This window comes from Leptonychotes weddellii, chromosome 8 (assembly GCF_054177405.1).
Source record: "Leptonychotes weddellii isolate Sample4059 chromosome 8, ASM5417740v2, whole genome shotgun sequence".
Lineage (NCBI taxonomy): Eukaryota > Metazoa > Chordata > Mammalia > Carnivora > Phocidae > Leptonychotes > Leptonychotes weddellii.
The window spans coordinates 27194866-27207335 of NC_138376.1; the positions used below are offsets into that span (position 1 = coordinate 27194866).

A 12470-nucleotide genomic window follows, 5' to 3' on the forward strand; every position below is an offset into this window, starting at 1 on the left:
CGACCATCTCCGCGTCTCTCTCCAGCTCCCGACCTGTGCAGGGCCTCGGGCACCTCACCTCTGCCAGCTCTCTGTCCTCTCCCCTCGGCAGAGCACCACCATGCCTGTCCCACAGCCCACTCTGGCTCCCTTCCACTTCTGTCTCTGAACCCCAGCTCCAAACACAAATGACCTCTACGTCCCTTTCACCCCCAGATCTAGACTGATGGCAAGGCCTTTGCGTCTTCACCTCCAGGCTCAAAGCAGACCTGCCCCGAGTCCCTGGGCAAGCCCCCCGCCAAACGGGCCCCACTCACACAGGTCTTGGCCATTTGGAGGCCGCAGAGCATGAGGGTCACGAATACAAATTCTCTAGCCAGCCTGCCTGGCTCCAAATCCTGGTTCTACAATTGACTGGCAGTAAGATCATATGTGAGCCACTTAACCTCTTTGGGCCTCAGTTTCTTTACCTGTAAAATGTGGGTAGTATTAGCACGTTTCAGGGGAAACACTAATTGTTGGGAGAATGAAATTAGTTCATATACATAAATCACCACAGGAGTGCTACAGGACCCTTTGCTACTATTCTTCTTCTTCCTCTTCTTATTCTTATTCTTATTCTTACCTGTCTGTCTCCCACTCTGGCCTGGGAGCAACCTAACAGGGAGGCTCGGGTCTGATGTTCACTATGCCCATAGACCCAACATGGTGCCCGGTGCCAGGCTGGCTTGGAAGACACGGCTGCTGGATTAAACTGAATGTGTTTGTGAGCTTCAAGAGGTACCTCGGGGGGAGAGGAAAAGTGGCTTCGTTTTCCTGCACAAACCCGTCCCTCTGCTGCCCTGAGAGGGCCTCCCGGACGCTTGCTCCTCCCAAGTGGCTGTTGGGTACATAGGTCACCCTAGAGCTCAGTGGTAGAGGGGCCGCGTGACATGCCTGGCCCCCTCCATTAACACCACTGTCAGTCACGTCACGGTCAATCTGTTCCTGGCTGTGGAGAAGGGCCTGAGCTGCCTGGCCATGCTGGAGGGAAACCAGTCTGGGGCTCAGCCTGCGAGGGGGTGAATGGGGACCTCTGGAGGTGCTCCCCACCAGCTGTACCCTCACTTCCACTGGTGGTTGAACAGTGAGCCCGGCTGCCTTCCTCACTGTCCCTGACAAGGCTGGATTCTCTGGGTGCAGTGTTGTCGGGCGTCAGCTGGACCCCCAACAACCTCTGGGTAGTGGGGCCACAGATCCCAATTCCTCCCACCCCGTGAGACTTGAACTGCTACGCTCTCCCATCCCCCAGTCTCGAATTTCCCCTCTGTTCCTGTCGCCTCTCGCTATCCCAATCATTCTTCCAGCAACCAATACCCCCCAGCACCTCCCAGCCTTCCCCAAGCCTCCTTCACACGGTACTGCTCCAACCAGACTGTCCTCCCACTCCGCAGGCCCCCGGAAGCCCCAGGACCCGGCCAGACATGTAACCGGGCTTCGTTTGGCTGGAATGCCTATTTTTGTCTCCAGTCTCATTTTGCACAATTATTTAGCTATCTAAAATGCAGATGTGTGCACATCTGAGCTCTCTGTGGTCAGACTAGAGGCTCCCTAGAGATGGAAACGCGGCTACATTCCCTTGAACGCCACACAACTGCAGGCGAGGCGTCGCGCACATAGTAGGTGGTCAGTGACCGCCTGTGGAACAGACGGGCAGATCAGTCCCCGCTAAGAGGCAGGAAAAGGAGCCACCTCATCTCCTGGATCAGCAACCTAATAGGGTGGCCTGAGGGTTTCCTGGAGGGAGACGGGGGTGTCTGAAGGCCATCCGCTCCGTCATTCCCACTCCACTGCGCCACACGTACCCAGTCAGGAGCCACTGTGAGCAGGCCCAGCTTGCTTGCTCAAGGCTTCCCCGGGGAGCCCTAGTATGTCCCTTCCCGACTGGCAGCTCATCCGCCGGCAACAGCGATCCCCGGGAAAGCAGGCCAGGTTCTCGTGACTTCACACAGACTGACGCCATCATACAGCACCCATTTTACGTGCCCCCCACCCCCGGCACTCAGCACAACATGTAATTATACGTTTCTTTGTGTGATTATCGGATTAATGTCTGCTTCCCCCATGAGAATGTAAACTCCACAAGGTTGGGTGAAGGGTGAAGACTGTGTGTTTGGTTTCCTGCTGATTTCCCGGGAGCTAGCGCAGTGCCCGGCACATGGTAGGAAGTCAATCAACGTTTGTGGACAAAATGCGGGATTTGGTATTTTATGCACACCAGGGCTTTCTTGTGTAGGTTGTGTCATGTGAGCTTCTAAGCAACGCTTGAAGGTAGGCGGACGTTTAAAACCCATTTTACAGATAAGGAAACTGAGACTCAGACAGGTCAAAGCTTGCCCAGGTTGACAGCGCTTTTTGGTCACAGAGCCAGGGTTAGAAACCAGGTCCCCCGTATCTACACCCAACAACCTACACTCAAACAACAATGGTGAGAGCCGACATGTAATCAGAGCAGGGTGCAGCACATCAAAAAAGTTTCCTGGATTTTCTGTACTCCGCCCCTCTCCCCCCATTTAGCTTGGGATCCTGACTCCCCAGGGTCCATCTGCTAGGCGCTGGGGTTGGTGTGGCCACCTCTGCCTGCATCTAGAGCCCCCATCCTGTCTCCGCCTGCCCCTCCACTGGAAATCATGAAGAGAAAGGCTGCGGAGCTCCAGGCCGGGACACCCAACACCCACCAGGGCTCCCCGGCATCCCATTCCCCCTGGGGAGGTCCCCACCAGGGGAGGGCTGCCAGATCAGGGGGACAGCGGCAGGGCAGGGTGGGGAGGCAGGCCTGTGAGGAGAAGGAGGCAGACACTGCCCAGGGGGGCGAGGGGCAGGGACAGCACTGCCCCAGGGGGCTCTGCCATACTGCCCAGGGACAGCCCGCACCTAACACCCGGGAGGGACAGGTTCTCATCTCACCGGTCATAGTCCCCATTGCAGAGCGCTCTCACAGGAATGGAGAAGGTTTGCCAGACTGGGTTTAGGGTGTTCTTCATGACCTCGGTCTTGTGGCAGATGGTGAACCTGGTGAAGGAGAGACGGAAGGTGTCAGGTCTGAACCCAGGGAGGCAGAATCCACGTCAACAGAGGGGCCAAACGATTAATCTCTGCACTTGCCAGGCAGTGGAAGCCAGAGCTGCATGAGGTGATGAGCTGCCTGTCACTAGCAGCATCCAGGCACTAACTATGGCCATTTTTTTTTTAAAGATTTTATTTATTTATTTGAGACACAGAGAGAGAGCACGCGTGTGCACAAGCAGGGGGAGAGGCAGAGGGAGAAGCAGACTCCCCGCTGAGCAGGGAGCCCAAAGTGGGGCTCAATCCCAAGATCCCGGGATCATGACCTGAGCTGAAGGCAGACGCATAACCAACTGAGCCACCCAGGCGCCCCATAGATGGCCATTTCTTGGTGACACTTGAGAGAGGATTCCCAGCAGCAGGTGAGGAGTGTCAGGAGATAATGGGTTCTGCCCCCCTCCCCCACCTCTCTGTGTGACCTTGAGCAAGCCAGCCTCTGTGACCTTGAGCAAGCCGATCCCTCCCCTGTAAACTCAGGGAGCTGGCTGCTGTCAGATGTTCTTCATCTGAAATCCATGGAAGGATCTGTGGATGGGATTTAGGGGTTTGTGAACCCCTGAAATCGGGGTGAACTTGGGTGGGTGACTTTCATATGTTTGATGTTCCCCTGCCTGGAGCATTGTCTCCCCAGATTTCCATGTTCATGGCTCATCTCCTCACTTCCTTCAGGTCTTCACTCAAATGTCACCCGTCTGATAAAAGCACCTGCCCTGATATAAAATTTATAACCCCTGGTCCCCTGACCCTGACATCCCCCCCAGTCCCCTCCCATGCTTTTTTTCTACTTTACCTGTTATCTTTTGGCATAGTCTATGTTTCTCCTTATTTACTTTATGCTTTGTCACTAAAATGCAAGCTCCGTAAAGGCAAGGGTTTGGTCTTCCTTGATCACTGGTGTATTTCTGGTGCCCAGACCAGTGCCTGGCACTGAGTAACCGTTCACTAAATGTTTTTTTTGGAACAAACTAATGAATAGATGTATGTCTTAGAGGAGAGTTTCCACAGCTTTCACTGGCATTAAAGGCAGTGAAAGTGAGGCCCCTGGCTTAGACAATCTCTAAGACACTTTCGGCTCTCCCAGTGTGAATCCACCGAGCCTGCTTTGCAAACGAAAAGTGCCCAACTGGCTTACCCCGCCGGGCTCCAATCCAGCGTCCCTGCCCACACCCCATGCCATGCCTGCTGGCCCCGTCCTGGCAGCCTGCCCTGCCAACACGGAGGGGTGGCCAGGAGCCAGAGCCGACCTGGGGGCAGAGGCTGTCCCCCTGAGATTTCCCAGCCTCCCCCCACCCCAGCCACCTCTCAGCCTGGAAAGGTCACCCCGGAAAGTGCCTGGGCCCCGCCCGTGCCCACACAGCCTCTGCCACTTCTTCTCTGGCAATTTTCAAGTCAAAATGTCATTCCTGTCACCGCGGCTCAGCGTTTCTCTTCTCTGCTCCTTCTCGCCCGCCCACTGGCGTGTGGAGATACATGTGGGAGACCTCCCCACACACCCCGGAGCTGGTGACGAGGACAGGAATGGAGAACGGGGACAGGAGGGGGCCATGGCTGCCCAAGTTGGGGCAGGCAGGTAAGGCAGGAAGAGGAAAGGGTTGGGGAGGGGGGCGCGGGAGGGAGAATCAGGAGCAGCCCCTGGGCTTCAAAAGGAGGGAGTTCGCCTGCCTGTGCAGAAGCCGGGCTGGGCTCCAGAGACCTCCTACCTGGAACAGTTACACCCACCTGCTGTGGAACCCTCACAGCCCCCTCCATCTCTTTGGACCCACCGACTTCTCTGTCTCTTCTCCCTTGCCAACCAGTTTCTTGAGCCGGGTCTTCTGAGCTATTAGTCCGATTGCCTCCCTCCGTGCCTCTCCCTGAGCCCTGTGTAGTCCTGTTTCTGCTTTCAGACTCTGCTCTGAAGCTGCTTTCTTTAAGGTCCCCCAAGCCCCTCATCACCAAATCCACAGACCCCTCGACTCCCTGCTGCACTTGCCGTGGGGGCTGGGCCTGGTGTGGAAATGGTCCCTGCAGACATCTCATGGCTCAACTCAATTCACCCTGACTTCCGCTTAGGGTGTGTGGTGTGGGAGAGCATGAGTCGGACTGGTGAGGCTCCATTCCCAGGGCCCCTCCCGCCAGCTGTGCAGTCCTGGGCAAGTGACTTTCTCTCTCTGAGCTTCCCCTTCATTGTAAAATGGGGTGGGGGGGGAACCAGTAGCTAACACTGCCGGGCCCTGTTCTAATGACATATATGAACTCATGTGGTCCTCACAGCAACCCTGAGAGGGAGATGGTAGGATTATCTCCACTGCACGTACCAAGAAACTGAGTTGGGGAGGTTATAGGTGCGCTATCCAATATGGTAGCTTCTAGCCACACGGGACTATTTACCTTTAAATTAATCTAAATTAAATTAAAAATTAAGCTCCTCAGTCACACGAGCCCCGTTTCACAGACTCAACGGCTACGTGTAGCTAATGGCGACTGTACTGGATGGCAAGACACAGAACATTGCCATCATTCCAGAAAGTTCCATTGGGTTAAGAGACTTGCCTAAAGGTACACAGCAGGCAGCCCGGCAGACCTCTCTATCACATTCTTACTCCCAGAGGAGAGACTGGGACTGAAGAAGACAAAGTAGGTACAGGGCCAGCGGGACAGTGGGTGCTCTGAAGACGCTTCCTCCCCTTTCCCTCCAGGACATTCCACTCCCTGGGTTCCCTCACCGACCTTCCTCCTGACCTCTTCCTAACTGGGGGTGTCTCCCAAACCTACTCATCTCTCCTCAAACCCTGGGTAACCACCCTGCTTCCACCAGGTCAGCCTCCAACCTGTGCCCACAGACTGGCCCATCCTTTGGGGGCCTCTGGGTGGGTTTCTCCAGCTGCCCTTGGTGACCGCTCCTGGAGAGATCCAGCCCGTGCTTCAAGTGAAACTTGCCCCCAAATAAACTCCCATCGCCTCCCCCATCTGACCAGCTCCTTTGCCATTTTTAACACTCTGGGTTTCCCACAGCTCCACTACCGGGGAGGGGCTCTGACTTCAGTGGCCACCGCAGTCCTGCCTAGTGAGGTCTGCTCACTGTCCTTTTGCCCCCGTCCTCCCCTCCCCTCTTCCTCCCTGCATTTCCCGGGCGAGGCTCCGAGGCTCGCCAGCGCTCAGCACCTCCCACCTGTTCACGGTGTCAGTCACGAGTCTCTCCCTCTTCCCTGCCCCCTCCCCACCCATCCTACACAGGCTCTGCTAGAACAATCACTGGCAAACACTTTGCAACACACCCCTTCCCTGCTCCCAACCCCAAATCCCTCTCTCCTGGCCAGCCGGCCTTCACCTCCGAGACAAACCTGGCCTGACCAGGCGTCGCCTCTCTGGAGGAGACCTGTGTGGCCATTTCCGTGGGCGCCCGGAACATCACTCGGCCCTTTCCCTCCCTCCCTCTAGTCAAGTCAAAGTCAACAAGAATTATTTAAAGAAATCCTGCTGGGAGTCCTTTGGTGAGACAAAGACTCTTTTGTTATGCAAATGATCACACCTAATTTCCCTTGTTTTTTTTTCGTTCAGATTTAAAATCAGTTTTCCCTTGAAGTGAAACACACCTCCTCCCTGCTCCTCCCTGCCCCCCAGCACACACACACACACACACACACACACACGCACACACACACCCAGAGTTCCAGAATCAAGGGGAGCTTGGAGGAGGCCTTTCTGCCCTCCGCTCCGCTCCGGACACACCTGCTTTACACTCGCCTTTTCTCTAGCCTGTTATTCATCTGCTCCTCCCCCATGGACCCATTTTCTCCCTCTCCTTCCAAACCTGCTTCCAAGTTCCCCTTCTCCAGCAGTGTTTCTCTAATTAACCTCCCTGGCCCCATCGCTTCCCGGTTCTGCAGCATCCCAGCTCAAAGTGGCCACAGCCTCCCACAGCTGTGCTGCTTAAAGAGACCGTGGAGACTGCCTAATCCAACTGATTCATTTTCCTGATGAGAAAATAGGCCCAGAGAGGGGGCATAACTTGCCCCGGGTCACACAGCAAGCCAATGGGGTGGACCGAGGTCCTCAGACCCTCAACCTAGAATCTGTGCATCCGTGTGCACGGCTGACCTACATTTGCCGACGTGTTGTGTGTGTTTCCGTCATACTGTGGGTGGCTTCCAGATTAGGGAGAGGAGAGGAGGAAATGGGGGCTTTAAAGACGCGTGCAGTTTTCAATGAAGCCTATGGCAAGGTGTGGGACTGGCCAGGTAACAGGGTCCGGATTTGCCATGCTGGGCGTGTGGTAGTTGGGTGGGGGGCACGTGTGGTAGTGGGGTGTTCAGAGGGCTGCTGGCGGAGGAGGGGTGGGCTGGAGATATGTGCTGATTTGTGTGGAAGAAGGAAGGGGCTATTCGGAGGAACCCCTCATTCCCACCCTAGCCCTGCTTTTGCCCACTCCCCTCACCTCCAACATACCTAGCACCCACCATTGCTGAGACCCTCAGAATGGCACTGCTGGCTTGGGAGCTGCCCGTACCCCCCACCGGTCCCAACCACGTGTCAGGGCACTACCCAGGAGCCCCGGCTGCTACTGTGAGCAGGAGGCCCAGGCGGCACTGGGAAGAGGCAGGCCCAAGCCCCCCTGCCTGGAAGGTCACCACACCCCTCCATCCCTGATGCTGGAAAGGGGGTGAAGTGCTGTCAGGGGACTTACGTTCCATCCTCATTGCTTCTGTAGAACACCAAGAAGGGGTCGGACTTCCCAAAGAAATCCTTTTTGTCCAGCTTGTTGGCACAGAACTGCATTGTGGCTACATCCTGGTGGGAAGGAGGGAGAACAGGGGTGAGGCAGGAGACGGCTGGAGGGCGCCCCAATCCCTGTGGAAACACAGCCCCAAGGCCCTGGAAGAGAGGAGGATTCCGAGTACCAAGCTGGTTAAAGGACAGCATGTTACGTTTGCCCTGCACCAACCAAGGGCCAGGCCCTGGGCTAATACTGGGGGGGGTGGGGGGGTCTCATTTCATCTTCGAACAACCCTACTGGGCAGGTCTGATGGAGCAGTGGGGGGCGGGGTGGGGGGTTGATTCTGGAGCCAGTTGCCCCAGCTGAAGCGGGTGGATTCTGGAGCCAGCTGCCCCAGTTTGAATTCTGGCTCTGCCACTTTCTAGCTGTGTGACCTCAGACAAGGGAGGCAACCGCTTGGAGCCTCAGTTTCCCCTCTGTACCACGAGGCTGATCACAGCACCCACCTCAAAGGGCTATCGCGAGGACTAAAGGCAAAGTACTCGGCAGAGTGCAGGCCCATCAGTGTTGATGTGCGTGAGTCCGCTACTGTTTTACCCAGTGGCTCAGACAGGTGAAGCGACTCACCCAAGGCTACTCTGACCTCGGTCTGACAACCTCAGAGCCCTCGCTCGGTCCACAGCACCTCATCCCCTCACACACTAGGTGGCTCCAAGAAGACTGTCAAGATGAAACACCACGGGGGCTCCTGGGTGGCGCAGTCGGTTAAGCGTCCGACTCTTGGTTTCACCTCAGGTCATGATCTCAGGGTCATGGGATTGAGCCCCTGTGCTGAGTGGGGAGTCTACTTGGGATTCTCCCTCTCCCTCTGCTCCTCCCCTTGCTCTCTCTCTCTCAAATAAATACATCTTAAAAAAAAAAAAAAAGATGAGACATCACTTTCACACCCACTAAGCCATGAGAGGCCCACCCAACTCTCTAAGGTAGGTGCGGCCCATTTTACAGCTGAGCAGCCTAAGGCTCAAAGCAGGGAGCAACTCCCCCAAGTTCACCAGGCAGAGCCCTGGGATCTGACTGCCGTGACCAGCTGACGGCCCCAGCGGACACAACACTCAGCCCAAGAGCACAAAGAAGGTAGCCAGGCCCTGGTGAGGATTGCTGGACCCCTCCCCTCACATGGCCCCCAGTTCCTCAGTTCGCTGCGGCTGACAGGACACTGGGCAGAGATGCCCCCATGTCCTCCTCGTCATCCATCCCCACGTGGCCTCTTCAACCTGAAAGGTCTGCATCCTGACAAACCAGCTGCCAGGTGGCCAGAGCTCAGAGCTTTGTTGTCTAGTCCCTGGGGCCTGGCTTGCCCTTCAGGGCCAGGGCCTGTCGGGAAGTCACTTAGCTCTCTCACTGCCCCCTTCCTGTCACTGGAGAAGACCGTCTCATGAGATCAGTGTCCTACAGGCCTGTGAGGACCAAAATGGTGGCAGAGATGAAAAGGCAACCTCCCACATGTTTGAAGGACATGGTCAAAGGTTTGGGAGTGGGTATGATATAATGGTTAAGAATATGATTGCTGGGGAAAAAAAAAGAATATGGTTGCTGGAGCCAGGCTGCCTGCTTCAGCTCCATCCCTTTCTAGCTGTGTGACCTAGAGCAAGTTGTTCACCCTCTCTGGCCTCAGTTTTCTCATCTGTAAAATTGGGTACCGGCAGCCTACCTCATAGGTTTGTTGTGAGGTTGAAATGAGTCAATATGACGATAGTGCTGGAAATATTATATGGCGCACACCAGGTGCCTTGTACGTGCAAGCTATTTGCACACTTGCCCCTCCCTGTACACACAATGTGTGTGGCCTCTGTCCCTGCCCCACTCCCTCAAATGCCTTCCCTCAAGGACATCTGACAATAGCAAACACAGAGCATCCTTCCCTTCACTCATTCGTTCCTTCAACACACATTTACTAGATACCGTATGTATGGCCAAGTCACTGATCTCCTTATCCCCTTTAGCCCTTAAAGTAACCCTTTGTCGCTTTTTTATAAATGAGGGAGCAGGGGGTAGAAGCAGCTAACCTGCCCAAGATCACCAGGTGGTAACTGGTCGAGTGGCAATTCAGCACGTATGGACTGATTTCAAAGTCACGTCCCTTCCGGCACACCCCTCCGCTCCCTGAGAGAGAGAGCGCAGTCCAGTTCGGGAGGCCCCCTTCCTTGCTTTCTTTGGACAGACTCCGGGGCGGGTATGGACGGGAAGGGGCTGGCCTCTGGTTAACCTGGGCCGGAAGTGCCCACTCAAGGGAGGCCCTGAGGAGGGGCAGGGCTGAGGCACAGCAGCCCGCACACAGAGGGGCCCAGGTAATGACAACTTTCATCATGTCTTTCTTCGTGGCCTACCCGAGAGGAAGAAGGAGCTGGACTGGGGTCTTGCAAGGCCTAGGAGCCCTGGGAATCCTAGAGCCTCCAGAGAAACCTAGGACATCAGACCTGGAATAAGAGACCGGCCGACTTTTGGAGCACTTACTACGTGCAAGTCACTGCGTGAAGCCTTCTCTTTACACACATTATTTCACTGAATCCGCATAACAACCATATGAAGTAACTGCTACTCTCTCCATTTTACAGATGAGGAAACTGAGGCTTTTAAATCCTGTCATATGCCCAAGGTCACATAGAGGATCACCCAGGCGGGGCTTTCTCCCTCAGCCTCCCAGAAAGATCTCTCACCTTCTAAGCCCGCTCCCTGCAGTCACTGTATCTCCACAGTAGAAAGTTCCAATCCCATCCCATGTTGGAGGGAGGGAGCATTTTAAATGCCTCCCTGGGGAGCTCTATCCCATGGCCTAGAAAAAGGAGGAGGCCTAGGACCAGGTGGGCTCCTCCCAACGCTGGCTATAGAATTGGTGAGGCCCATGGGAAAGGGGAAATGTGACAGCAGGGCATTGCATTAAACTGAGCATAGGCCCTACGGGACCGCACCGCTCATAGGCCCACCAAGCCGGCCCTCGCTCCTCCCACAGGGGCAGCGGGCTGTGGCACCAGAAAACACCGCCCTTCAGACTCTGCTGAGGACAGCAGAGGCGGATAGCCCAGCAAGGCTCCCTGAGTTCTGGGCTCTCAGCCTCAGTTTCCTTCTCCGTAAAGTGACCTGCTGGGCAGGCCGATGACACTGTCCTTTAATGCCAGGCAATTTAGGCTTCCGTGCCGATGGCACTGGGAGCATCAGGGGACAGGGACGACACTGGGGAGGCTGGCACTCAGGAGACAGTCCGGGAGTCCAGACCCCCTCCGGCTTCCCCAGGATACGGCTGGGTTGGAACTCCAAATGTGACCCCACCCATCTGGAGGTCACCTGAATGAACTCAGGCAGGCCACACACAACAAGCCGCACTGGTTGACTATAAAATACACACTTACATTGAAACAACCAAAACCAATGCCACAAAATCCAGGGGCAAAAGCTCTTAGTGTCGCTTCCGAGGAGAACCCCTCAAGGCCCTGCAAGATCAGGAAGGGAAGCAGAACGTAACAGATCATCACGCCCAGGACCATTCAGCCAAGGCCACCTGTTTGGAGCTGCACTTCTGCCCCCTATCAGCTGAGCAGCCCGTTGCAAGCGATGTCACCTAAGCCTGGGTGCTCTCTTCTGGAAAAATGGAGTAGGAATGGCCCCCTGAGATCCCATCCTGAAGAGTAAAGCCAAGGGCCTTTGTGAAACACTGGTCCACAGTGCAGAGCATGGAGCAGCTGTAAGAACGGGAGCCATCTATTCTTGCGCTGAACCCTATGCAACCGCCAATGTTTAACTGGTGTCTACCTATGAAAATGGCAGTAGAATAGGGCTCTACCTAATCTGTGCCAAGCAGATATCTTTATGCCTATCAGTTCCTTTAATCTTCTCACCAACCCCAAGAGGTAGGAACTATTATTATTCCCATTTTAAAGATGGGGAAACTGAGGCCCAGAGAGGTTAACACCCTTGCCCGAAGCCACACAGCTATTAGGAGGAGAAGCTGGGATCGGAGCAAGACAGTCTGGCTCCAAAGCTTAATAACTGAGATTCCAAATGATGACCCCAAATCATCCCGATAAGTTTAATTATGTTCTGTAGCCTCAGTTTGAGGAGTCAGAGAAGTGTGAAATCCATTTTAGAAAGGCCTCCTCCGTGCAAACTAGTTAAAATTACAGGGGAAAAAAAAAAAAAAAAGCCTGGCTCTGAAATTCAGCTAACTGGAAAAATCCTCCAATGAGCCACACCTCATTCCGGCTGATGGCAAATCCATGAGGTGTTGCTGGCAGCTTATTCTGCCGCTCAACCTGATCCGCCCTCCCTAACACAATCTAGACCCAGAAACATTCACCAAAAGCGCTTTGCGATCATCAGTACTGTCTTGCCACTGTTGAATCCATGGGGATAAAACAGACCTGCAGTGAGACTTCTAGGCTGTGACCACAGCAAGCTTCTTCCCTCATGAGGGCGCACCCGCTGGGGAGTCCTTGAGACAAGGCACCGTAGCTGTCTCGGGACTGTGCTTTTTTTTTTTTAATTTTAAAATTAAATTCAATTAATGAACATAGAGTGTATTATTAGTTTCAGGGGTAGAATTTAGTGATTTATCAGTCGCATAGAACACCCAGTGCTCATTCCATCATGTGCCCTCTTTAATGCCCATCACCCAGTTATCCCATCCCTCCACCAC

The 12470-nt window shown here is 54.8% G+C and overlaps 1 protein-coding gene across 4 annotated transcripts in view; it reads right to left on the reverse strand.

Annotated features, from left to right (window-relative positions):
* The window catches only part of CPNE5 (copine 5), an 80227-nt gene that overhangs the window by 26717 nt on the left and 41040 nt on the right, over window positions 1-12470 (reverse strand). For 3 of the 4 annotated variants that reach the window (XM_081828103.1, XM_081828105.1, XM_081828104.1), the window contains 2 exons: window positions 7751-7854; window positions 2926-3030 (listed from right to left, as the gene is read on the reverse strand). In XM_081828103.1, the coding sequence (XP_081684229.1) occupies window positions 2926-3030; window positions 7751-7854 (209 nt within the window). Of the gene's footprint in view, window positions 1-2925; window positions 3031-6877; window positions 7152-7750; window positions 7855-12470 lie in introns of those variants that run through there. The other variant, XM_081828106.1, reaches the window with a different exon arrangement.